The sequence below is a fragment of the Lepidochelys kempii genome, chromosome 3 (genome assembly GCF_965140285.1).
Source record: "Lepidochelys kempii isolate rLepKem1 chromosome 3, rLepKem1.hap1, whole genome shotgun sequence".
Taxonomy (NCBI): Eukaryota; Metazoa; Chordata; order Testudines; family Cheloniidae; genus Lepidochelys; species Lepidochelys kempii.
The window spans coordinates 128,945,835-128,973,076 of record NC_136382.1 but is presented as its reverse complement, the minus strand read 5'-3'; the positions used below and the strand labels follow the sequence as shown (position 1 = coordinate 128,973,076).

At 41.2% G+C, this 27,242-nt stretch overlaps 1 protein-coding gene across 1 annotated transcript; it reads right to left on the bottom strand.

The window, feature by feature from the left end:
- LOC140908287 (sulfotransferase 6B1) lies at nucleotides 1-27,242 on the bottom strand. The gene is made up of 7 exons (XM_073335245.1): nucleotides 27,041-27,242; nucleotides 24,721-24,860; nucleotides 20,353-20,442; nucleotides 18,915-19,039; nucleotides 17,844-17,940; nucleotides 1,555-1,711; nucleotides 1-131 (listed from the first exon to the last, which is right to left on the bottom strand). Exons 1-7 carry the CDS (start codon nucleotides 27,240-27,242, stop codon nucleotides 1-3), a joined length of 942 nt encoding a protein of 313 aa, XP_073191346.1.

The window sequence follows — 27,242 nt, the reverse complement described above, 5'->3', positions numbered from 1 at the left end:
TTAGGCCTTGCAATACAACTCATATTTCATCTTTTCTCCCAGTTTAGTTCCTGCTAAACACTCTTCAAATTTTCTGTCCATTTCTTTACTCTGAGCTTCAGAAAAATGGTCCTGCCAGTCACCAACCGTTCCTGCAAACATTAAAAAAATATATAATCATTTGTTAGAGAGAAACTCCTTGGTTGAAGTGGTAACTAGCTTTCCATTGCAAGGCTGATTTTTGCACATCACAACCTTCATTCCCCCAGCTATATCCCTTAGAATTGATCCTTTCTTCTTGAGACTCTACATTTGAGGTTTGTGACCGCCGGAGAATTTTTTCAGCAATGTATGAGGTGAATTGGTGAAGCCATTTCTAAGATGTAGGATTTTTTAAAAAATACAGGTAGAGTTCTTGGTATATCTTCTTTTTTTAGTCATAACATATCTCAGAAATAACTGGCCCCAGAAACATCTGTTTTGTTATATTCAAGAGTCATTACACTCATTTATACCAGGTCTGATTTGGCCCCAAGTCTGTAGCTTTTTTTCTTGACCAGATGGTCTTCAACCTGCAAACTAAGCACGTGTATTGTTAGGCATGGTACTTATTCTTAAATAAATGGAGGGGAAGACAGATTCTCCACCCACACTCCCCCATTAGTAGCTCTGTTCTTGTGTGCCACCCTCAGCCTGTGGCAAGCAGAGATCCTAACTCAGGGCCTGATAAGGCCCCATGATTCATGACCCACAGAGGGGAACCTCCATGCACAAATCTGATGTATTCTCTATGGAAGGTGGGGGTGAACTGTCTTCACTTCATCTTCCCCTTTCTCTGGAGCCCATGTGATCCACATATCAGGAGAGGTGGGCCAGTGGTGAGGCTGAGGGAGAAACAGGCGTGGTCTCCCCTCAGGGGATGGGATGCAGTCAAATGCCAATGAAAGATAATAGAGCCCCAGGCTAATGTGAGCTACAGGTAACCCCGCTGTATCGCGGAGTACATTCCTGAACAAACCAGTAGTAGTGCCAGGGTTACAGCAGCAATTGCATTAGACGATTTCAACTTTTGCACTGATTGTGGTGCTTCTACGTTAGCCCAAGATTCCACAGCCACCAATGACAGGCATAGCACTAGCCCGGGGACAGTCTGGTTCAACACCTAGAGTTGGATGCACTCTGGATTTTGTCTTTGGCCTGGGATTGGAGGTGGATGTTACATGCTCATCACAGTAGGGGATATAAGTGCTACTCTAGTGGCATGAGAGAGGTCTTTCCCTGGCCAGCCGCCCAGCAATAAAAGGTTCCTGGATACTATCCCAGCAAGACAGAAGTCCTGTGCCACTAACCCTTGCAGGGGACTGTGCCTTCACATCACACCAGCAAGCTAGAGTTGCCAAGTCTGTGATGTCACAGAGGACCAGACTTGTACAATAGCCCTGAAAGACTGGGATGCTGGAGCCAAGACCTCATCAGAACCTGCACCTTCAGTTCACCCAGCCAGCTAGAGGTGCTGGCCAATGACTTCACTGCAAGGGACTGGTGATCACTTATAGGGAGTTTTCAGAAATTTACCTTTACAGAAGATAATTTTCCCAAATGTTCCATGAGTTTTGGAGGATTTCTCTTTTATAGTTTTGAAGCCGCTCTTCTCTACAACAGTCTGAATCTCTTCCTCACTCAGGGAGAACCCAAAGAAGTCAGCTATTTTTTTCAGTCCTAAAGTCTGATTCTGAAAAAAAGGAAGATAAGAGTGAATATTATTGAAACAACACTCCATTTGGATCGCACCTGTGGAGTAATTGTAACAGTATCTCTGAAGGGCTCGTACTTTCACAGAGCAGAATTACCATGAAAAATCTGAAACTACTTCATTTTGCATTACCAAGGAATTCTAACAGGTTTTAATTTTCAGACAGCTTCTGTACAGTGAGCCTTGTCCCCAACTCCTAACTCATGCAAGTAGGATTGTTTGTCTAAATGAAGACTGGGCTCTATACTTTTTATATGTGGTTGTGCCCTTCACACACCAAGTGACAGTGCATTTTGACAGATACAACAGTGAGCAGAAAGAGTTGTTCTAAGGGGATTTGACAGTAGTGGACCTAAAAATAATAAGAGGAAAACTAGGAGAATAAAATAAATTAATCAAATAAGGCAGCCCCTTAGAACAGGCCAGGAAACAGAATTTCCATCCCACCAAAAAAATTGAATTTGCAGAACTTTTCATCCAGATTTGGGATGAAAGGCCAAACATTTCAAATTCTGTAATATCTTGTTTCGAACATGCTGAAATGTTCCTATAGTGGAAATGTTGTGGTGTTTCCAAAGTGAAATATGATCACTGGGATACCCAGATCACCTACCTGGCAGGCAGCCTGGAGACCTGGCCAGCCAAGGAGACCAGTAGCCCAGGGAGCTAGGGAGTCAGCTGCTCAGGGAGCCTAGGATCCCACCTGTCCATTCATGAAGCAGGCATCCCTGGAAGCCAGCCACCCAGACTCCTGGCCAGAGTCGAATTATGGTTTTGTGGGGCCCTGGGCCACAGCTAGTGGGGGCTCCTCCCCACCCCTTCTGCCTGCGTCCGCCTCGCCCCCCTCCAGGCAGTCCTGCTGGGGAAATGGGGTTGGGGTATGGGGGCTTGCCCTGCCCTGCCCTGCCCTGCCTGGCACTCCTGCACTGGTGCCCCAACCTGCTCCACCCACCTGGTGCTCCTGCCGGGGAGTGGGGCAAGGCCCTGCACCCTCATCATGCTCCCCAGCAGGAGCACCGGGCTGGCGGAGCAGGTTGGGGCACCCTTTTTTCTAGAGCCCCCCAAGTGGTCGTGGTCCCTGGGCAGAGGCCCCATTGGCCCAGTGGCTAATCCGCCACTATTGGTAGCTTAGGGAGCTTGGAAGCCCAGCTCTGCAACTGCTCAGCAGATGGGCAGCAAGGAGCCTGGCTGCTGAGGAACAAGGAGCCTGAAAGCTCGGGACAACCCCAGTTCCACCACTGAGGCTGCCAAGAAGCATGAGAACAGAGAGGTAGGCAGGCAGGTGAGCTAGCAGGAAAGCAGGGAGGCAGGATGGCCAGTTGGCCGGCCTGCCTGGTTTCCATCAAAAGTATTGAAGCAATCTACATGTTCCCCTGGGAACATGTAGAGTCCATTGAATCAGCATTTTCTGTTGGAAAGCTGACAGTATCTTAAAGAGCGAGAAAGAGAGATTGCATTAGGATTTTTCTAAATAGATTTAGTGTGGGGCCAAGGTACCACACACTGCAGGCATTGAAGAAATTAGATCACCCTGTTTTTATTTTATTTTTTAAAATAATCTCCCAAACACCTTGTCCAATTTGCAGCAAGCTTTCCAGGAAAAAATCTACCCTGCCCATTATCACATCTGTGAAATTTCAGGTGAATTCATTTCACTTTAGCAAGGTTAGGTGTCGAGACTGTAAACGGAACACGGTTTTTCCACTTAACCTATTATAAAGTGGTTAGTGTTTCCCCATGGTAACTCTCCATATGCTTTGTGGTAGCTGGGCATAATAGGAAGGCAAGCTAAAGACAGCCTTGATTTACAAATGTAAATCATTGTTAGGTGGTTTTGTGGATTTTGTCAGTGCTTCACACACTTCATGTTACTGTAATTTAGGTTTTAATGCAATATGTAGAATACATTCCCATCCAGCTCATTCGTGTGAGATTTTTAGACGTCCACATTTTAGTCCACATTGGTTACATATGACCATACCTTATTGTCCTCCATTTTGGCAAAATGTCCCACTGAAGACAATTTAAAGTTCTGACTGAGTGAGGACTGAAAAACTCGGCTGGTTTTATGGTGAAGATGTTTGGTCTGAGTTTCAGAGATGCAGCGCACCCACACGCCCCAGCCAAACCAGTGGGAACTATAGATGTTCAGTATTTTTTAATATTAGGCCACTGGCTCATGTTGACATACTTACTTACCTTCATGCCCAAGGGAGTGTCATTTACCATTAAATTACACTGTATATCACTACCACAATTGTTTCGTTAAAAGACAGCCTTTGTTTCAGTCTCTCTGAATAGAGAGTTTCGCAAACATGGAAAAGAGCAGGAAGAAAGTAGTTGAATAGCTGGATAAGGCATTGGCTGATAGTGAAAAGGCAACGCCTGAAGACCTGCTATTTTCCTATACAGGAATTTTGTACCCTGCTACTTTTTGCAACCTTGAAACTTTCCAAGTTCTTGATTCTTTTGAAGCCAGGAGTGAGGATGTGATCCTAGCGGGATACCCTAAAAATGGTGAATATTGCTAGCTTGTTACAAAACTAAATGTGAAATGTTATAAAGTAGTATGAATGATTAGGCAGCATTTAATATGATGATTATACATGACTGCAGTTTATAGTAAATGCAGTCCATCATGAAGATACTGTATTAGGGATTGTTCAGATGAATGAGGTGAGAAGAATAATTTCGGCCATTAATGACTGTCAATTAATTTCTTCTCCCTCTGAATATTTACATTTTACATTTTAGGTAACTATATGTCCAGTGTTTATTGGTTTAGAGAAAATGTTTGTGTGTGTCTCATTGTAGATCTGATTCAATGCACATGACAAAGCTTTGCTAATATTTTGCATTGTGGTGATGAAAGAGCTGAGAAGACAGCTTGACTGTCAATTTGACTGAGTTTGAAAGGCTGGTGGTTGAAAAACAATTCCTTCACGTATTAATTGAGCATGTCTCATATAGAAAAATTACCTCAAATTCTGCTATCAGTTGCACTGCTGTAAATCTGCAAACACTCAATTGAAGCCAATGGAATAATTCCAAATTTACACAGCTGAAATGTGAGAAAAAACACAATATGACTCACAGATATGAGGGTATCCAGATTTCGCATAACTATGATAACGAGTGTTTCTGTCTATTTCCCCCAAATTGATTTCTTCTTTTTAGAAGCCATTATTGTATATTTTGCTTTTGGTCGAGCTAGTACTAATGGTTTACTCTGGATTGGCAAGTAGGAGAGTAGTCAATGACAATGGTGGTGCTTGCATTTATCTGTGACATGAATTCACCCAGAGAACATAGTTTTTAATTTAGTGATTTATAACCTCATTGTGAGTCGCAAAGAAGTATGTGTTTCACAGACAGGACTGTTCCTGTTTGTCAACAGATTATTTAGCCCAATCATATGACACTTCTGTTCACTCATAGCTTGTGTCATAAACAACAGCAAAATATTTCTGTATCAAAGTATGATTTCAGTTTTGTTAGCTATGATCCTTGAATGTTAATGTTTTTTCTTGCACAGAAATCAATACCATACATAGTTATTTCCAACTAAATACATTCAACACTTGTTCTGACAATTTTCACTTCCATAGTCTTTAAACCAGTTTCTATCTTGTTTCAGGTACTAACTGGCTTGATCAAATCCTAAATGACTTGGAAATTACAGCTGCAAAACATACAGAGAAGGAAATGAATGAGAGAATTAATATTACAAGTGAATTTCTACGTCTAGAATTTGGGGATCCAGAGAAATTTAAGGTCAGCACGGGATGATATTAGAAATATTAATATGAACTGTATGACATATTGATAAGAATTGATAAAATGTAATGGCTGAATTTTACAGGTTATAGAGGACTCTTACCTCCCCCAGGGTGTGATCAGGTCAGCAAAATCAGAGTGCAGTGCATTTGCATTTTCATGACTGGAAACCATGGAAGTTCAGACAAGGGGTGGAGAATTCATGCAAATGACCTCCCCACCACTGGTTTCTTTAGATTCCGATCTGTCCCCCTCTCTCTCCTTTGCACTACTATCGTCCCCATAGAACTGACTATGTGGAGAGGAGGGATTTGAGAGCCTCCACCCCAAAACAGGCAGTTAGCAATGGGACTGGGGGTTGAGGAAAGATTCTGTTACGCCATCTCCATTTCATTTTCCATGGAGTCTCCCATTCTGGTTGCTAACAGCTCCTTCATAACTCTCAGTCAGCGCCAGGGTTGATTTTCTGCCCCACCGTTTCCCAGGATTTCACTCAGCTGCAGAGACCCCTCCCCTTATTTCAGAGTTATTGGGGGAGGCGATGGGAGGGCACTCAGACTCTGCCTTCGGAGAAAAGGGTAGTAGGGAATAGTTCTATGGCTGCTGCCCATTAGAGTCTTCTACTGGCTTTTCTATGTTACCATTCCTGATGTCTGATTTGTGTCCATTTATTCTTTTACATAGAGACTGTCTGGTTTGGCCAATGTACATGGCAGAGGGGCATTGCTGGCACATGATGGCATATATCACATTAGTAGATGTGCAGGTGAATGAGCCCCTGATGGTATGGCTGATGTGGTTGGCTCCTCTGATGGTATCGCTAGAGTAGATATGGGGACAGAGTAGGCAATGGGGTTATTACAGGGATAGGTTCCTGGGTTAGTGGTTCTGTTGTGTGGTATGTAGTTGCTGGTGAGTATTTGCTTCAGGTTGGGGGGCTGTCTGTAAGCGAGGATTGGCCTGCCTCCCAAGGTCTGTGAGACTGAGGGATTATTTCTAGGATAGGCTATAGATCACTGGTGATGTGCTGGAGAGGTTTTAGCTGGGGGCTGTATGTGATGGCCAGTAGTGTTCTGTTATTTTCCTTGTTGGGCCTGTCCTGTAGTAGGTGACTTCTGAGTGCCCGATTCGCTCTGTCAATCTATTTCCTCACTTCCCCAGGTGGATATTGTAGTTTTAAGAATGCTTGATAAAGATCTTGTAGATGTTTGTCTCTGTCTGAGGGACTGGAGCAAATGCGGTTGTATCTTACAGCTTGGCTGTAGTCAATGGATTGTGTGATGTATTCTGGATGGAAGCTGGAGGCATGTAGGTAAGTATAGCAGTCAGTAGGTTACTGGTATAGGGTGGTGTTTATGTGACCATCACTTATTTGCACTGTAGCTTCCAGGAAGTGGATCTCTTGTGTGGACTGGTCCAGGATGAGGTTGATGATGGGGTGGAAATTGTTGAAATCCAGGTGGAATTCTTCAAGGGCCTCCTTCCTGTGGGTCCATATGATGAAGATGTCATCAATGTAGCATAAGTAGAGGGAGGGCGCTAAGGGACGAGAGCTGAGGAAGCGTTGTTCTAAGTCAGCCATAAAAATGTTGGCATACTGTGGGTCCATGTGGGTACCAATAGCAGTACTGCTGACTTGAAGGTATAAGTTATCCCCAAATCTGAAATGGTTGCAGGTGAGGACAAAGTCACAAAGCTCAGCCACCAGGTGTGCCGTGGCTTCATCAGGGATACAGTTCCTGACAGCTTGTAGTCCATCCTCATGTGGAATATTGGTGTAAAGAGCTTCTACATCCATGGTGGCCAGGATGGTGTTTTCAGGAAGATCACCAATGCACTGTAGTTTCCTCAGAAAGTCGGTGGTGTCTCAAAGATAGCTGGTAATGTAGGGTCTGAGGAGAGAGTCCAAATAGCCAGATAATCCTGCTGTAAGAATGCCAATGCCTGAGATGATGGGGCATCCAGGATTTCCAGGTTTATGGATCTTGGATAGCAGATAAAATACCCGTGGTCTGGGCTCTAGGGGTGTGTCTGTGTAGATTTGTTCCTGAGCTATAGCAGGGAGTTTCTGGAGCAGATGGTGTAGTTTCTTTTGGTACTCCTCAGTGAGATCAGAGGATAGTGGCTACAGAATGTTGTGTTGGAGAGTTGCCTGGCAGCCTCCTGTTCATAATCCGAACCTGTTCATGACGACTACATGTCCTTTGTCAGCCCCTTTGATTATAATGTCAGAGTTGTTTCTGAGGCTGTGGATGGCGTTGTGTTCTGTACGGCTGAGGTTATGGGGCAAGTGATGCTGTTTGTTCACAATTTCAGCCTGTGCACGTCTGCAGAAGCACTTTATGTAGAAGTCCAGTCTGTCATTTTGACTGTCAGGAGGGGTCCACGCAGAATTCTTTTTCTTGTAGTGTTGGTAGGAGGGTTCCTGTAGGTCAGTGCTCTGTTCAGTGGTGTGTTGAAAATATTCCTTGAGTTGGAGACAGCAAAAGTAGGCTTCCAGATCACTGCAGAATTGTAAAATGTGTCTGGGGGTGGTGGGGCAGAAAGAGAGTCCCAAAGATAGGACAGGTTTCAGAGTAACAGCCGTGTTAGTCTGTATTCACAAAAAGAAAAGGAGTACTTGTGGCACCTTAGAGACTAACCAATTTATTTGAGCATAAGCTTTTGTGAGCTACAGCTCACTTCATCGGATGCATACTGTGGAAAGTGTAGAAGATCTTATTATATACACATAAAGCATCACTTTAGATAAGCTATTACCAGCAGGAGAGTGGGGTGGGAGGAGGTATTTTTTCATGCTTTATGTGTATATAATAAGATCTTCTACACTTTCCACAGTATGCATCCGATGAAGTGAGCTGTAGCTCACGAAAGCTTATGCTCAAATAAATTGGTTAGTCTCTAAGGTGCCACAAGTACTCCTTTTCTTTTTGCGAAGATAGGACAGACTCTTCTGCCGGGCTAAGTATGTGGTTGAATAGATTAACAATAGTTGTGGGTGAGTTTGGGGTACCACTGTTGTAGCCCCCTGTGGCATGTAGGAGTTTAGATAGTTTACTGTCCTTTTTCCTCTGTAGAGGAGCAAAGTGTGCATTGTAAATGGCTTGTCTGGTTTTTGTAAAGTCCAGCCACGTGGACGTTTGTGTGGAAGGTTGGTTTTGTATGAGAGTCTCCAGTTTTGAGAGCTTCAAAACCAAAACTTCAAAAAGAGACTTCAAAGAGAAACTGCAGAGCTACAATTCATTTGCAAATTTAACACCATCAGTTTGGGCTTGAATAGGGACTGGGAGTGGCTGGCTCACTACAAAAGCAATTTTCCCTCTCTTGGTATTGACACCTCCTCATCAATTATTGGGAGTGGACCACATCCACCCTGATCGAATTGGCCCTGTCAACACTGGCTCTCCACTTGTAAGGTAACTCTCTTCTCTTCATGTGTCAGTATATTTATACCTGTATCTGTAATTTTCTGTAAAAATGCACTCCTTGCATCTAAAGAAGTGGGATTTTTACCCACGAAAGCTTATGCCCAAATAAATCTGTTAGTCTTTAAGCTGTTACCAGACCCCTCGTTGTTTTAACTGAATGGTATTAGGGCCAGTGTTCCCTCTAATTTTTTCCATCCATGTGCAGAATAAATTTTGTTATGTGCATCATATCAAGGCAATATGTGGACATGTGCCACCAGTAGAAACTAAAAACCTAGATATAATATATATCTTTAAAGAGTTATCATAGGGATAATTACTCCAGCCAGTACAGGTTAGGTATTTTAGAATTTACTACTCAAAAAGAATTAAATTTAAGCATAAGAGAGAAATAAAAATTATGAAATGCATAGATCACTCAAATACCAGCACTTTGAAAGAAGTATCAAGAAGTAACAACAACAGCAATAATACAGATATGTGTTGGGAAGTGAGTGTGAAAGACAGTGTGTGTGTGAGACAGAGACAAACTGTGTGTGGCGGGGGGAAGAGAGAGACAGACAGACAGAGACACACACACAGTGTGGGTGAGAGAGAGAGAGACGCTTTGCCACTTTAAGTACGCTGCCCTTTTAAGTAGATTGGTACTCACCAGTCTGAAGCCTGCTTGTTCAGACACAACAGTAGCCACCTTCAAGCTCCCCCCATCCCACTCCTGAGCCCTTTTGTGCCCCCCCCCGTTCTGTGGAGATGGGGTACAGGGGTGGGAGGGGGACACCCTGACATCAGCGCCCCCCCTTCCCCCTACTCTGCACAGCAAGCAGGAGGCTCCTGGGAGCAGCTGGCCAGAAGCTCCAAGGCAGAGGGCAGGAGCAGTGTGGCAGTGGGGGGAGGGGCACCTGATGTGTGTGGCACTTGGTAGACTGCTGAGTGGCCACGCAGCTTAGAGGGAACGTAGATTAGGGCCATAGTATTGCACCAAATTACTCCAAAAACAAGAGCACACTGAGGCGGCAAACACAGCAGGGTGCTAACCCTAGGCCCATGCACAGCTCTTCCACAGAAGACAGCAGTAGTAATCCGCTGAAGAATGAGGGCAGGGAGGGGTGTGAAGGGAACACTGATACTTTTGGGGACACATATGGTGAAACTGAGGGACCATATCAACTATCTGGTTGGACCTGCCCCTGTAACCCCTTCTTGGCTCCGCGTACCTACTGCCGGCAGCATGACTAGTCCATAAATCTGGTGGGAAGCCAGAACTGCAGCAGAGATATTTGGATCTATACTTCCTCTTGGTCTGTGGCTTTTCTGAAGTGTCAGTGGGCAAAATGCCCAAACATTAGGGACAAACGTGCAGATCAATGAGTAAATAATAAAGGATAGTGGGAGTATGAATGAACAACAATTACTGAACAAATATTACTTCCGAAGTCATAAGGAGGAGTTTCATTCACTGTCGAATACAGAGACCAACAGGAGCAAAAATTCAAGAGATAAGTGATTAATCCTAGATGAACAACCTCTAACACCAGTACAGAGCTCACAGAATCTGCAGCTGCTGAACAGCTGATTGATATGCCATGGACGCTCCCTGTAGACAGAATTTGTGTGTGTTATTATTTTATCATTTCTGTAAGTAACTGATTTTATTGCCTGAGAAAGGTGTCATATCGATTACTTAATCTTATAGGGCCCTCTGTTTAGCCAAAAAACTCTCATAACACAAGCAATGCAAATAGCTTCATGGTATCCTGTCAAAGGATCTCAAATCCTGACCTAGAAGGCTCTGCTGTAGTAGGGGGGACATCATCCAGTCTCCAGGTCCATTAGATGCTCATTCAGATTAATATGAATTGTTTTTAAAAATCCACTTCTTTCCCCCTTCAGCTTTCCACATTTACCATATTCCATCCTTCTCCACCTTTCCTTCTCTCATCCATCCAAAACACTCCCAACATCAGTTCACTTGTCTTCAAGTAACACTCCTCCTCCCACTGCCACGTTTTCTCTCCTTGATCCCAAAGGGGTAGCATGCAAAGCCTGTGACGGAGCCAGAAAGGGAAGAACCCAGGACTCCTGACTCCCAGTTTTATGTGTTACCCACCCCTTGGATTTCATTTTATCAAATTGGAAAAAAACAGGGTTTGGTTCAAGATTTAGGTTGGCTTTTATTATGTTTAAACTGGATTTCCCATCTCTAAGGACAATTAGACAGAGCTATGATGATGATTTTTTGTGACATGTGACCTGTCCTTTTGGAACTGTAGAAAGATATTCATTAGTCACACATAATAATACCAGGCTCCTATATAGCCTTTTTCATCAGCAGATCTCAAAGCACTTTACAAAGGAGGTAAGTGTTATTATCCGCATTTTAGAGAAGGTGAAACTGAGGCACAGAATGGAGAAATGACTTGTGCACAAACACGCAGGTCTCCTGAGTACCAGTCTAGTGCTCTATCCATCTGCTTGGCCACAAAGCCACCCCTGAGATGACAGTAAACGCACCCTTAGTACGTAACGTACGTAAATGCACTAGAGGGTGCTATTGCAGAGGGGTTTGCTAGTTCTGTTTATCTGAACATGTAAGAGTTAGGTTTTGGAAAACAGGAGAAGTGCTTACTGTCAGCTGTTAGATAATGAGTGCATCACTGGTTCTACCTAAACTCAGCTGGACATCTCAAAAGAACAGGCCCCCTATTTCTAGTCAGGCTGGAAATACTGTTAGAACAGGGTCTTGCACAGTATTTCCTCTGGAGGAGCAACATACATGGGACCACATTCACTAGAGGGCATTAGAGGAACATTAATAATTGGGAGCATGGTAGTTAAAGTTTGAAAAAAATCAGAGACTCAAGAAGGACTTGGAAAAATTAATACTAATTTGTCTTAGATTCTGCAATATGTTAATGATAGTGAAATAGTCACCCTCTAAATTGGCAGGAAATAAATATTATTTCCTATTAAGTCTAGTTTTTTAAAACAAAATTCTTAAAAAGATAGTCTCTTTAATAGACTGTTATTTAAATTTATGTTTCTTTCCAATTTTATTGAAAGAGGATGAAGGAATTACCTTTCAGAAGAATCATAATAACACACCTCCCTCCTCAAGTCCTGCCGAAATCTATTTTCAAAAGCAAGGCCAAAGTGAGTCCTCATTTACAGTATCATAGAAAATACGCACTGTAATGGCATTTTCAGACCAGTCTGGATTTCCTCTATGCTATATGCAGGGCCTTGTGTTTTCTATGATTTCATCTAGGTTTTATGGTTGTGAAGATAAGATTTCTGCATGTGAACTGATACAGTGTTATGTATTGAGACAGCAAACAGCTGAAAGAATAGCTTTAGGTTGGGAGTAAACTGGCCCCATTCATCTACAGGATGCATTGACACTGAAACCTAATGCTGACAATTTAAATGTTTACTGTTTCTCTGCTATCATTTCAGCAGAAATATCCTGCTAATGAGCTTAGCCATTCCTTATTTTTCAAATAAGGTAAAATTAATTAAACTGTTTCTACTTATGCTGTGATTGTTAAACAAATATAAACTTTTTCTTACTTAATTATTATTAATTATTTGTATTACCAAAGCGCCCAGAGCCCTAGTCATAGACTAGGATCTCATTGTGCTAGGAAAAGTACAAACTGTTTTGTATTGACTTTCAAGCTTTAAATAAATAATTCATTTACTTATATTTTTCAGATACTGCTGCTGGTTCAAAATCTAAAAGACACTGGTGTATCTTACTTCCTTTTCACAACAATATGCCTCCACTTCCCTCCTTCAGCTCATGGGATGAGTATTTTACAGCTTTTATGCATAGAAAATGTACACTCTGTTTTTCTGTTTTTTAGCTATTCTGATTAATTAATGGATTGGCAAAACTGGGCACTGGGATTCAGGAAGACCTAGGGCAGATTCTGATCTCAGTTGTAATGTTATAATTCGAGAAGAACTTCATGGTCTTAGAGTTATTCTAGATTTATAAATGATGTAATTGAAATCAGACTGTGACCACTGAAATCAAGAGATAATTCATTCGATAACACTGACTCCCTCTGCGATCTTGAGTAAGTCATGTAAGCTTTTACAGCCTGACCACCATTACCGTGAACCTTATATAGTCTGAAACACAGATTTAGGAAATTAAATATGAGTTATATTACTGACTATGCTGATACAGTACTTATTAAAATAGACATAACTATATTGGTCTAGAAATCCAAACCCAATATTCTAACTCAAAACAACTTCCCCCTAAACTTTTCTTTCTGCTAATCTATGCATAAGCTGAATTCATTTACTGGGTAGAAGGCTAAAATTCTTCCCTCTGGTGCACAAAGTAGGGAATAGAGGTGACCAAAATGTTTTCAAATAATTGTTTTTTGGGGGTCAAAAATATTTGCTGACTTCAGGCTGAATTTGGTAAATAGTTTTGTTTGGAAACAAAATTTCTAAACAGACGAAACATTTTGTTTCAATCATTCTGAATCATTTCATTTTGACTGTTTCAGTTGTAAATGTTTTGTTAAACTTTCTATTCAAAATGGCATTTCACTTTCAAATTTGGTCAGTTAAAGAAAAAACTACAAAAAGGGGTGAAAAAGGGTGAAAAAAATCCAAAACGGCTTAATCAAAATGAATAACTCAAAATAAAACTTGTTTGGCGTCAAGTGAAATATTTTAGTTGATTCTAAACTAATTTTTTTTCTCCTTATTTGATTCAGCAAAAACAAAAAATAATTATTTAAAACATTATTTTTGGTTCAAATCAAACCAGATTTTTTTTTTGACTTTTTGGTTCACTGTCTGAACCAAAAAATCCATCACCCACTCAGCTGTAATAGGGAACAGTGCAAAGGAGAGCTTCCTTTTCGACGCAGCCAACGGTCAGACAGGATGTCTCCCTGGCAAACAGAAGTGCACTGGAATGTTCAGCTGGCTAGCTTTCCAGCTTGTACACTATGTCCCTAAGGTGTTTAAGAGGGTGTTTAGTCCTTTCGACCTAGCAGATGTGTGCTCTTCCATTAGTGGCCAGTACTAGCCATCAGATGGAAGGAACACTTATTGCTTCTGTTCAGAGGAGCAGTGGCAAAACGTGTTACTGTAGTTCTCACCTCAAAACCCTGTCTGACCCCATGAAGTCAGACTAAGCCTATAAAAGGAGTCCACGTTCCCTGTCTCAGTTCATCTTTACCTCATTATTATTGAATCATTCTGATTTTCTGGGATTTTTTTCTCCAGTGTGCAGGGGCTCCTATTTCGATTATTTAGTTGAATGGAACAAACATGTGGATGATGAAAATATCATGGCGATAGCCTATGAAGAGCTGAAAGAGGTGAAGTTAATGCTGTTTAAAGGAATCTTTACTTCATACTGAAACAGTGCATAGCAAATTATAACAACACATCTACTAAGCCCATGCCAGGCCTATACAATTCATTTTGTTTTTGACAGAAACGGACAAAACAGAAATTTTGATGAAAATGTAATCAAAAAGCCACATTCTATAAAAAAAACCCTCATGTTTCAGTGGAAAATTTTTAACCAGCTCTATTTAAACCCTATGATGAAATAAGTCAGATGCAAATGTCATATACTCCTGGTGAAGACCTCTGAATAGGGTGGAATTTCACCTTCTGTGACCACCAATGTGCCAAGAAACTTGACTCTAGGAACAAAGAGACTTTGGAATAAATAAGGCCTACATCTAATAGTATCCACTTCATGCGGAAATCATTACCAAGAGCCAACATCAGCCTTGCTGTAAGCAGGTGTAACGCCGTTATCTTCAAATGGATTTGCACTCACTTACACCATTTAGCCCTAAGATTTTTTTAATATATCCACACCTTCACTTGCAGTGTACCCCAAAATCTCATGCCAGGATCTATATCTTGGTTTGAAATGGCAGGCCACAGCAATTGTTAGTACAAGTATAGTCCGACACCATTGTTTTTACACAACTAGTGGATAAAATTAACGATATAACTAAATGATAATTGCTGGAGATCCAGTTCTTCCTAACCTTGACTCATGCCCTAAAGTCAGTTGTACTACTCATCTGAATAAGGCAAGCAGGATTTGTCCCCCAAGGGGTGCTGGGTTCCTGGAGTTGTGTGAAAAAAGCAGTGAGAGCCTGTGGAATAGTGTAAAGCCTGTTTCTTAACTAAAGTTTGATTGTATTATAGCTATAGCAGTCACAATATCAGTGGTTAAAGATGACACATAAACGCGTATAATGCTTGAGTCTGATCTCCCACCAGTTTTATGCCAGTGTAAGGGCAGGGGTTTGAAATGCAGCATAACAGGCAAGTTTGAGTTAATGTCGCTAAAGTGCCAATATTTCAACACCGGCCCAAAACAGACTTCACAATTTGATGTAGCCATATCCTAAATTGTCACACTCAGCACCAAGCATTTCTCATTAGAGTCAAGGGGAGAATATCTATGTACTCAGCAATTTTGAATATCAGGCCTAATTTTCAGTGCCTAAATATGGATTTAAGAACCTAACTTTAGGCTTCTATTTTCAAAAATCTTGAAAATTTTAAACTGCAGTGTTGTACTGCAGTTTGGCTGAGTTCTGTTCCCTTTTGCAACCCTAACTTCAAGTTAATAAAGTTTGTTTGTTTTTGTCTGTGAATAATAAAAGAAATCTTGTCTTTGAATAAAATGTAGTGTATTGTTTAAAAATAAAGGAAGAACTACATTTCCTATATAGTATTAATATTTATTATTTGTATTATACTAGTGCCTGTAGGCCCCAACCAAAATCAAGTCTCTGTATTAGTAGGTGCCGTATAACCAAAGGAAGAGACAGTTCAATTCCTGCCCTAAAGAGTTTACAATGTAAATAGACCAGACAAATAAAGGATGGATGATAAAACAGAGGCGTGGAGAGAAGGAGTAACTTGCCAAAATTCACAAAGTAGGCCAGTGGCTGAGCTGACAGTAGACACAGATCAACTGACTCCCAAGTTAGCACCCTAGCCAATAAACCTGAAGCAATAGCTAGCTTTTTGTTAACCATTAGTTTCTGGCTGCGGGAATAACTGAGTTCATAGTCCAGTATTTTTAAAAAATTACTGCCCAGAGCTAAAGGGCACGTCATCTTATTAGCTTTGCTGAATTGAACAAAGTACATGAGGCTTGATAATTTACTGCCTTACCCATTGTCTAGTATATCTATAAACTAGTTATTTTATTTTAACATTTTGGTGCCAGGGTGAAGTACTGTATATTTTATTGCTTTATGATGTTGACTTGTACCTTTGGCTTCTGTCCTGGCTTAAACTGGTGTAACCAAGAGCATAATCTGGCTCACTCTCTGAATCTTCTTTATACATCAATCCCTCCACCCCGCTGATAATCTTTGTTGATCTTATCTGAACTGCACCTAGTTTGTCAATATCTTTTTAGCAGTGAAGTTCTCAGAACTGAACACAATATTTCAGACACAGTCAAGTAGAGCCACATAGAGGGGAAATATCACCTCTTTGTTTCATTATTATTTTCTCTTTGCACCCTAAACTTGTACTGACCATTTCACAGCAGCCATATAGTATTACAAACTGAAATGTAGTTTGCTGTCCACTTTCATCCCTAAATCCCTTTCAGCATTGCTGTTTCCTATATATTCCCACTGAATATATGTGTTTGAGACTATTTTTCCTTTGGGAAACAATAGGCATTTATTCAGGTTGATCGCTATTTCGCTGTACTCTGGCCATTTTTATCATTTCTCTCTGATCCTCTGTATCATCTCTTTGCACTTGTAGGTGTTCTTGGCTCCAGTATTTGAACAACTGCCTTACTTTGACATCAGGTGAGCAGGCCTGGAATATTATTCTCGTTAACAAATTTTCTGTTGAATTTTAGTGCTTAGGAAAGATGCTGAATTTACAGCCATGGAGATTAAAGTCCTCTCTTTATCCATATAATAAGTACCACATGGGACAAGGGAGCACCAGTGTCCTTACCCTCCCCTGCCAATAAGCTTTTCCCTGCCTACTGCATGGAAAGCTGAGGGTGCAGGGTATTTCAGTTTCCCTGTTCACTCAATTATTACCATAGCCGGTTAGTGCATTATATATTAGCACACTTCAAACACCTTTTTCTGAAATCCACTATCCCACTTGTGACCCTAAGCATCAGGATGGGCTACCCCAAAACCTCAAGCCAAGTTCTGTGTCTTGGAGACCAACAGAATCTGTGAAATAGCGTATAAGTCATTGCTAGACTATAGTTTTAATTGTATTATAGATACAGCAATAACAAAAGCAAGAGTTAAGAATGACACACAAGAAAATGTGTACAGGGCCTGACTCTGCTCTCCCTCGCGCCAATTTTGTTCTGGTGTAACTTCACTGATTTCAATGGAGCTGCTGCTGATTGACACCCATATAACCAAGAGGAGAATCAAGGTAATGTATTTTGGGATACTAACAGTCAAATTCTCTGTGGGTATAAATGGGCACAATGCCTCTGACTCCAATGCAGTTTTCCCCATTTACACCAGCAGGGAATTTGGCCATAAATCTGCAGGCAAATTTCCCAAAGCCATTCAGTCCCAGACTAAGACTCTATTTTCAGAACGATGAAAAGCCTTAAGAAAATATTGTGCTCCCTTTATTTTAATAACTACTCTCTCTGTCCTTCCATTTCATCAATGCTTATTATGGGTCTTCTTATGGAAAGATTTCTATTGACTTGAACTGGAGATAAATCAGTCCCTGTGTTTGGTAGAAATCCCTTTATGAAGAAGATGCTTCATTTAAAACATTTTTTGAAAATGTCTCCACATACCAAATGCTGTTAAATAGTTTAGCAAGACTGATGGAGTCAAAAGACAATCTGTATAATTGTTACCTGAACACTTCTTCAGTAATTTCACCTCTTTCAGTTCTTCATAGGTTATTGTCATAACATTTTCATCATCAACATGCTTGCTCCATTCACCAATGTAGTCAGAATAGGAGCCCCAAGGCATTGAAGGACACCAAAGAATCATATAGATTAATAATTATTAACATGAATAATGGCGGAAGACTGAGTATATTTCTTAAAACCTAGACTAATAGTTAGAACTTCAGACTGACCCCTCTGCCAGGCAGCATAGTCTCATGGCACTCTTGAAGAAGATTGTTAGAGCTTGATGTTCACTTAGCCCACTAAAGACATAATAGGATTTAGTCCAGTTCCGGGTACCAGAATTTTAGGAATTTTACTTAGAAACCTCTATGTTCCTTTTATTCCTCAAACACTTTGTACTGGAAATTAATTGTCATCCCTTAACTATTAAAATAAGGTGAGAGATGCAGGAGGTTGTTTTGCCTGGGTTTGAAAGTTTTTGGTTATTTACTGTGATATTTTTAAAAATGCATTTGCTATTTGTTCATTCGCCAACAATAGAAAGCCACCTTTTACTAAACTGATTTGTGGCAGGCCAGACTAAAACAAAAGTCACATCTGTGGACTTTGCAAACAGGAAAAAGGGTTCCCCAGGTGAAAGCAAAGACGGGGGCTTTATTTCAATTCCCCTTCCACTCCCTTACAAGGCAATAAAAATGTGTCCCCTGACATTCTTTGGAGATATCTGCATCAAAATCCTTACCTACCAGTGAAGGAAATGGGGAGTTCCAGTTTACTCTGTTCACAGAACTTTAGCCTTGGGCCCAAAAGCTTGGGTCAGCAATTTGGACTTCCTTATAAACTCTAGATTGCTCCTGTGAGACTGTTTCTTCCTTGTCCTCAGTGATTTTTATAAAAATGATACATGTTCCCACAATGAGCCCCTTTTAAAAGAAGATTGTCTGAATTTTTAAAGATCCTTCTATTAATCTCTGTCATTTTTGTGATAAAATAAAATGAAAAAAGAATAATGAAACTGGGTTACAAATTCCATATTTTCAGATTTAGTCTACACATTGAATAATTGGGATAGGTAGAAAAAGGAACAGTACTTTTTCCAGTCATGAAAGCTGTGAAGAACTCATCCCAGGTCTCATAAGAGGGAAGTGGAGACATGCCATTGGTAAAATGGTAAAAAGATGTAGCTATGTCTTTAGGATTTCGAACAAGCACCAGAATCTAGACAATTTATATATATGTATTATTTCTGGAGCTAGAAATAGCAAAACTGCAGTATCAGAAAAATAATAATATTTAATTGTAATATTGGTAATTTCTTATACCTCATATATTAAGCACAGAAATAACAATGTAATCCTATATGCAAATGATGCAATTCTTTCATTATTCCTCATTAGATTTCAAAGATTATTGGCTACATTCACTTAAGTGTGCTTGTCCTGATCTCCCCAAATTAATTATACACTATCTGCATGTGCTTTGTCTGAAACAAGACTCCTTCACCCATTTGTGTTAATGAATATTCTTAAAATAAACTGGATTAAAAGTTACGAGGACAAAATCAAAGGCCATATTGGAAAAAATAAATAGTGGTACTCAAGCTCCATCCACTCTGAAGCCCCACCCACTAGTGACACCAAAATGAGAGACCACCCACAATAGACTGTGTAGCAATTCCTCTATCAGTGGACTATCCCTCTTCTACTGAAAAGGAGTACTTGTGGCACCTTAGAGACTAACCAATTTATTTGAGCATAAGCTTTCGTGAGCTACAGCTCACTTCATCGGATGCATACTGTGGAAACTGCAGAAGACATTATATACACAGAGACCATGAAACAATACTTCCTCCCACCCCACTGTCCTGCTGGTAATAGCTTATCTAAAGTGATCATCCGGTGGGCCATTTCCAGCACAAATCCAGGTTTTCTCACCCTCCACCCCCCCACACAAATTCACTCTCCTGCTGGTGATAGCCCATCCAAAGTGACAACTCTTTACACAATGTGCATGACAATCAAGTTGGGCTCTTTCCTGCACAAATCCAGGTTTTCTCACATCCCCTCCACCCCCATACACACACAAACTCACTCTCCTGCTGGTAATAGCTCATCCAAACTGACCACTCTCCAAGTTTAAATCCAAGTTAAACCAGAACATCGCGGGGGGGGGGGGGTAGGAAAAAACAAGAGGACACAGGCTACCTTGCATAATGACTTAGCCACTCCCAGTCTCTATTTAAGCCTAAATTAATAGTATCCAATTTGCAAATGAATTCCAATTCAGCAGTTTCTCGCTGGAGTCTGGATTTGAAGTTTGATCCTTATGGGGCTGGATACACTCTCAGACTTCATCGTGCTGTGATGTGAAATATCTATGCTGTACTAGACAGAGGACTAGGCCCTAAAAGTGGCCATAATGAGCACTCTGTACCTATTATGTAGACTTTGAAAATGACAATGGAAGTCTAAAGAAGCCTGAAAATTCTACTGAAGGGCATATGTCTACAAGACATTTAAATGAGCACTCACCTTGGCTTTATTTTTGAAGATGGACTCAGGTAGATTGTGCGGAAGGAGATGAGTAAATATAACTCTTCTAGAAGATAATTTCTCCATTCGCTTTAGTACAAATTGAAAGAAGAGGAAAAGCAGACAAATCAGTTAATGCAACATTACATTTTCTGTAACCCTATGCCAAAATACCCCATTGCTGGTGTATCAGTGGCTCTGGAAAGCTCTGCTGAGCTGACAGCAGTTTTCATGTCTTAGGAGTTCTGTGATTTTTCTGGGATGAGTGTCTCAAATATATAGATACCTCTGAGTGTAGTAGAATTGGGAAGAGACCTGGCTAATACCCAACAGATAAAGTGAAATATGATTTCACACTTCCCCCTACATGATGGAACACATCTAAAAGTAAGAAACAGAATCTAACTGGGGAATGAGGGAAAAGGGAGATGAGCACTAAAGGACATTGTTTGGGGTCAAAAGGAGGAGTTATAAAGATGGGGGGATCTGTTGGGACTAAGAGAGAGGGGGTTGGGAACCAGAAGAAGGAAAGAGGTTCTGGTTGGGTTCTGAAGGGGTGTGAAAGATGGGACAAGGAGAAGAGAGGAACGTAGAAAAAAGTGATAACTCAGAAAGTTCAGGACAACCATCTGAGCTCTGACTCCTCTTGGCTGTATCTTTCAAAGAGTTCCCATCAGTAACTGGCATCCTTGTTTGCAGTCTCAGCAAAAAGGCCAAGGACTGAATAGGCATTGGGGATAGAGCTACTCTGTCACCTCTAGAGCTAGCTCATCTAGATCATGACTAAGGCACATTGGCAAGACAGCACAGGGAACCTCTCACTAACTCTGCAGAAGCTGTATCTCTTTTCTGGATAAATAAACTTCGACTTTGACAAGCACTAAGCTCACGTCAGAAACAAAACTAAGTACATGAATGAAAATGTTAATAAATACACAGACTGGAGGTGGTGAGCAGCAGAGCAGTGATGGATTGAATCAGCCTGGCACTGGTGCAAGAGGGATTTCATCTAGGATTAAGTACCCAGGCCCGGATCCACAAAGGGACTTAGTCATTGCAATGATCAGTATTGCATTACCTGATTTTTAGGTCCCTAGAAAACCACAGGAACCACACTGTGATCCACAAAGCCTGAATTAGGCAACTGAGGCTCCCTATACAATGGATGGGGAGAGACAGGTGCCATACAATGCGATCTGCAAAGCCAGCACGCTGGGGAGGAGCCACCTAAACTAGCCAATGGGAAACACAGGTGAGTAGGTGTATTCTAAGCCCTCAGAGATAGTGCTTAGGTCCGGGCTACAGGGAGGTGCCTATCTCTGCTAGTGATCCACAAACTGGGAAAAGATAGGCACTCCTCTGCCTCAGTCACATGTGATGCTGGCAGACCAGGTGCCAGCTCATGCCAAGGCCCCTATGCCTCGACTGAACACTGGCAAATGCACAGCTGGAAACCAGTCTGGCTCACCTGTGTGTTCGTATTGTTAAAATTGGTATTAGGTTTATAAAAGAGTTTAGTGTTTAGACATTATGAAATGCTTGTAAATTGCTGCCTGCATTAATCTTACTTATAAAATCTGTATCCCGTGGTATACGGTAATATTTAAGTGTTTGTTCGATAACTGTAAAAGTGTTTGCTCTGAAACTGTAAACCCCCACAGTCAGAATAGAAATATTACCAAGTGTGAAATACTAGTTGCCACAAGAGGCTTTATGTCTTGCCCAGCAAAAGAAGGCCCATAGACACCAGACAAACCATTGTGGGACATCAGAGGACAAAAGACTTTGTTGATTGCTCGCCCCTACATCCATGAACAGGAGATGTACATGTGAACTTGTCCCATCAGCTTGAACTCTGGTGGAAGGGAGTAAAAATCCCTGACAAGAAGAAACTGTATCTTTATGCTGCTTGGACTCTGAGGGGCAAGGATTACTAAACATAAGCAAAAGATCCCTAGTGTTTGGCCTGGGTTAGCCCTAAAGGATATATAGAGATTGCTTATTATAGAAGCTTCTACACCTTTTGGAACCTAAGTCTGTAATTCATTTACCTGCTTTAACCTTGTAAATAACTCTCTCATCTCTTTTTCTTAGTTAATAAATCTTTAGATAGTTTCTTATAGAATTAGCTACAAGTGTTCTCCTTGGTGTGAAATCTAAGGTGCAACTGACCAGGGGTAAATGACTGGTCCTTTGGGACTGGTAGTAATCTGAATATTGTTGTGATTTTGGGGGTAAGGGGTAAGGAGCTGTGTTTCACAAAAGCAAGCTTGCCTAGGTGGCCAGATAGACTGAAGTGCCCATGGGGATGGTCTGTGGCACCACGTTAAGGCTGTTATAGTGCTTGAGAAGTTCACACTTGATATCTGGTTGGTGAAATCTAAGTATAGAGTTCACAACTAGCTTCGGGTTTGTGCCCTGAATCTTAACAATGTGCCCTGAGATTGGGACTCATGCTCTTGAGACACTCCAGACAGCTTGACAGTATGCTGGGCCTGATCTGGTAGGTGTGCTCAGAGTCAGCATTTCCCAAATGTGGCCACCATGGCAGCATGCGGCCACCAGGGTTTTTTCTTGCGGCCACGGCCTCCTGGGCTGTGGGAGATGGGGGGATGTAGTGGCCACTCCCCCTCCCTTTGCTCCTGGACGCCCTGCCTTGGTGTTGGTTGCTGGGGCCACAGTAGGGGTTGGGACCTGCCCTCCTCTGGAGACACCTGGGCCATAACAGTGGAGAAGCAGGCACCCAATGAGTTCCCCTCCTTCCCAGGGGCAGTGGAGCTCAGGCTTTGGGCTTCAGCCTGGGGTGGTGGGGTGGCAGGCTCTGGCCACAGGGCTTCGGGCTCCAGCTGTGCAGCAACAGGCCCCAGGCTCCGGCGGTGGGGCTTCAGGCTCCATCCCCCTGCTGCATCCCCTGGAACCCCATCCAGGGCTTAATTTGTTCCCAGGCTTGGCAGGACTGAGTAAGTCTGCAGTTAAAAGTGATACTTGTATGTTTGTTAATATCACTTTTCACAATGGACTTACTAGCTAGCAATAAATAAATGGCAATGATTAGGATGTGTACATGTGCAATTTATTTGTTTTTCCTAAAGTTAATTATGTATTTTAGGGAAAAGTGCAAGAGCGGCCACCAGCAAGAGTTGGTGGCCGTACTCTGAGGCCACCAAAAAATTTGTCCTGAGAACCCAGATGTACATAAAACAACTGGGGTGGGGTGCAGGATGGAAACAAGGAGGAGAAGGAACACTTCCCTTTTAATCTTTAGTCCAATGGTGAGAGACCACTCCTCCCCCCGGTTCAACTCCCCCCTTGTGCCTGATGAGGTGAATGGATTTGAACAAGAAATTCCCACCATTCATGTGAGTGCTCTAATCAGTGGACTATGGAGTGACTCTCTTTTTCTCACCTAATTAATATGTAATTAGTCAATTAAAGTGGAACAACTTCTGTTGGAGAGATTGAAGGAGGCCCACATCAGGAGATCCCATAGTCCAGTGGTCAGAGCACTCACCTGAGAGGTGGCAGATTTCTGTTCAGATCCTTTCTCCTCATCAGGTAGAGGGTGGACTTGAACCAGTGGTCTCTCACATTCTGCTGGGCTAAAGAGTATAAGGGAGGTGGTTCTCTCTTCCACCGCCCATTTTGGGTAGATCTAGGCAGCATCTTGAGCATGCCTACTGGATTGGACTCAGCACACCAGTTAGGCAGAGGAACACCTATTTTCTCCAGTTTGTGGATTGCACAGGAATTAGTGGGGAAGACAGACGTCTGGATGACTAGGGCGGTATCTGTGCACAGGCCCAGAGGCAGAAACATAGGTGCCTAGAGAACTTTTACTGAAAAAACTTAGGTGACATGTGAGTTTGGGCACCTGCAGGGTTAGGTGGCAGCCAATCAGGAGTTTTGTGGATCACAGTGGAGCCTAAAATTGGGACTTACCCACCTAAGAACCTTTGTGGGTCTGGCATTTCCATTCTATTCCATGGTCTTTGTATGGAACTCCTCCGTACACCCTATTTGGAATAATATATTATTGAGTTTTTGTAAGTGTCTCATGTAATTGTTATTCATTTGCATTCTCCTCAACTCTTTCTGACTGCCCATTTACCAGCATTTCCCCCTGAATTGAGTGGCGCATGCAGCATCTATTCTAGTCACAGCAATTGCTGTAGTTGGACAGAGACCTTGCTTTGCAATGGTATTTCACACACCATGTTGTTATCAATTATATGTGAAACAGTATGTCTTCGCAATTTCAGTAAGTGTTCAGGGCCAGATCCTCAACAGTATTTTGGCACCTTACTCCTATTGAGTTCCATGGGAGTTAGGCACCTAAATACCTTTGAGGATCTGGTCCTCAGTTCCCACCTGATATTTCTCAGCATCTCCAACTTCAAGGTAAGGAAATTCTTCCAGTTCCTCATCATTCAGGCTATTTGTTTCATCTTCATTATTTTCTGCAGATGTTGTTACCAAGTCAGTTAAGATCTGGACAACCCAATTGGAACCTTAAAAATTCACAGAACTGGTTTAAAAACCTTTGGGAAAAAAATAATTTCTCAGATTTGAATGTATATACAGCAATTGGAAAGATTTGTACAGAGTATATTAACTCTGAAAAATCTTGAAAAATCAAGAAAAATCAAGAAAAACAAGAAAAATCAATGAGCTTCAAGGAGCTAAATAAATTAAGTCTGGGCCTGGCAGACAAACTGGGACCATACTTGATAGCAAGAGCTCCAAGGCTTCCTAAAAGAGTATAATTCAGGTCTGTTCTTTTCCTATTACGGAAGAGAAGCCTATCTAACTTAGCTTGTAGTGACATGAAAAATACTGTGAGGCTAAATAGGCATATAAGCTGTTTGTTGTTTTGAAATATTTTTTTCTAATGCTTATTCCACTGCAAATAAACATACTGATTTTAAGGAGGCAGTTGGTCACTATATCATTGGTCACAGTCTCCCAAAAGGAAGAAATTGAGGTTTCCAGTTGAACCTGCATGGTAATAAGTGATTGGCATGGATGTGGTGTTGAACCCTGATCCCCATCTAAGGGTGGGGAAGTTGTGAAATTCAACACCTGAGACAGGTAAGGGCACGAAGCCTAACACCTGAACAACAGGTACACTGAGAGAGACTAGACAGGGGACAGAAATGAACACAGCCTCAGCAGTGTGACACTTACCATACATTAAGTTCAGATGTACAGAATTATTCAGTTAGATAACACAGGAATATTAATCAAAATCAACAAGAAATATTCTGGTTCTGCAGTGCATTGTACTCTCTAGCTGATTCTGTTGTCAAATCTTTGTCAAAACTCCTGTTAAGCCAAATCCATCCCTGATGTGACTCCAAGTCAGTGAAGTTACATCAGGATTGAATTTGCTCCATTAACTTTTGTTCTTGATTACATGTTATACAGTAGAAGCAGTATATGGGAATTATTAAAGCCATTTACATCTATTTTAATTAGGGTTGGAAACCAACAGAATGGAGAAGAAAGCCCCATTTTATACCTATTTCAGTAGTTCTAGATTAGTTATAAGAGAAGTTTTCCTCTTCTTTTTTCTGGTGAAAGTTTCATACATACTTTTCTAAAGACCTGACTGAGACTTTAAAAATCTAGCCAAGTCTGAAGACTGTGCTGTATAGTAACTTATACTAGTAGGTAAAGTTGTACACAGAACTTCAGTTTGTAAAACTGCCTAGTAGAAAGTGATATTTTGATGCATCAATTGTAAGAGAGCATAGAGTGAGTTCTCACCCTTAGCCTTGCATTTCCTGACATTTGGGTGCTGGATTTCTCAATCTTTATTGTTGCATTAATGACAGTTACCCCCATGCCCATAGAATTTTTGGAAGAATAGGGAGAAATGCCAATAGAGCAGATGTGGGATAATCTGCCTCCCACGTGAAGTCTGATTCTCATCTCTAATAGTTAGAGATTGGCTTAAGCCCTTAATCATCACATTTAACATCTCTTTCAAAAGTTTTATCAGAATTATGATAATTAGATAGTTATGTCTTCCATGTAAATGTCCTATCCCTTTTTTAATCTTCATAAACTCTTTGCTTCAGTGACTTCCTGTGGCAATAAATTCCAGCATTTAAAGTTTCATAGAGAATAATTTCCAGTTTCATCACCCAAGTAGGATTGAGTGAAATCAATGGAAAGAAAAAATTACAAGAATTCATGGAGAATTATTCACTAATTCACTTTCCATGATTTCACAATCCTAACTTGTCAATTTTTCAAGAAGTTTCAGAAAACTGCAATTTTTTTAATAGGAAGAAACTAAAAGAAACTAAAACGCATGAGAAACCAAATGCTAAATGTTATGCAAAAATACATATTTGTAAATGATGCAAATATAACAAAATGCACAGTACTACAAAACAATATATATGCACCATAGAAGCAAGTAATGTTTTCTGTAAAAACCATTACTTTGATTTTCCTAACCTGTACATTTAAATTTTTAAATAGCAATGGCATTTCTTTGGCAAGGAATATGAGATAAATCATTTTTCTTCTCTCATTTATATGAATAATTCCCATTGCCATATCTTCCTAACCAAGGTTGTTTAACATAAACTGGAATAATTCATTCACTCTTTTAACTACAGCCTGGTTATTTATAATTATATTACACCTTATATTTCCATAGCAAATACATTATATTCACTGGTTTTAGGATACCCTGCTAGGATCACATCCTCCTGCCTGGCTTCAAAGGACTCAAGAGCCTTGACTATTTCAGGACTGCACACAGTTGTGGGGTAGAGAAGCCCGTTGTAAGAAAAAAGCAGATCCTCATGGTCCATTGTGTCACCAACAGCAATTGCCTTATCCACCAGATCAATGAATTTCTTCCTATGGTTTGCCAT

Coding starts and splice junctions, on each gene's coding strand:
- LOC140908287 (XM_073335245.1), bottom strand. CDS start 27,242: ATGGCAAACCATAGGAAGAAATTCATTGATCTGGTGGATAAGGCAATT. Junction 1,712..17,843: donor CCTATGAAGAACTGAAAGAG/GTGAAATTACTG, acceptor CCTTTTTTTCAG/AATCAGACTTTAGGACTGAA. Junction 132..1,554: donor GAAAATTATCTTCTGTAAAG/GTAAATTTCTGA, acceptor TAATGTTTGCAG/GAACGGTTGGTGACTGGCAG.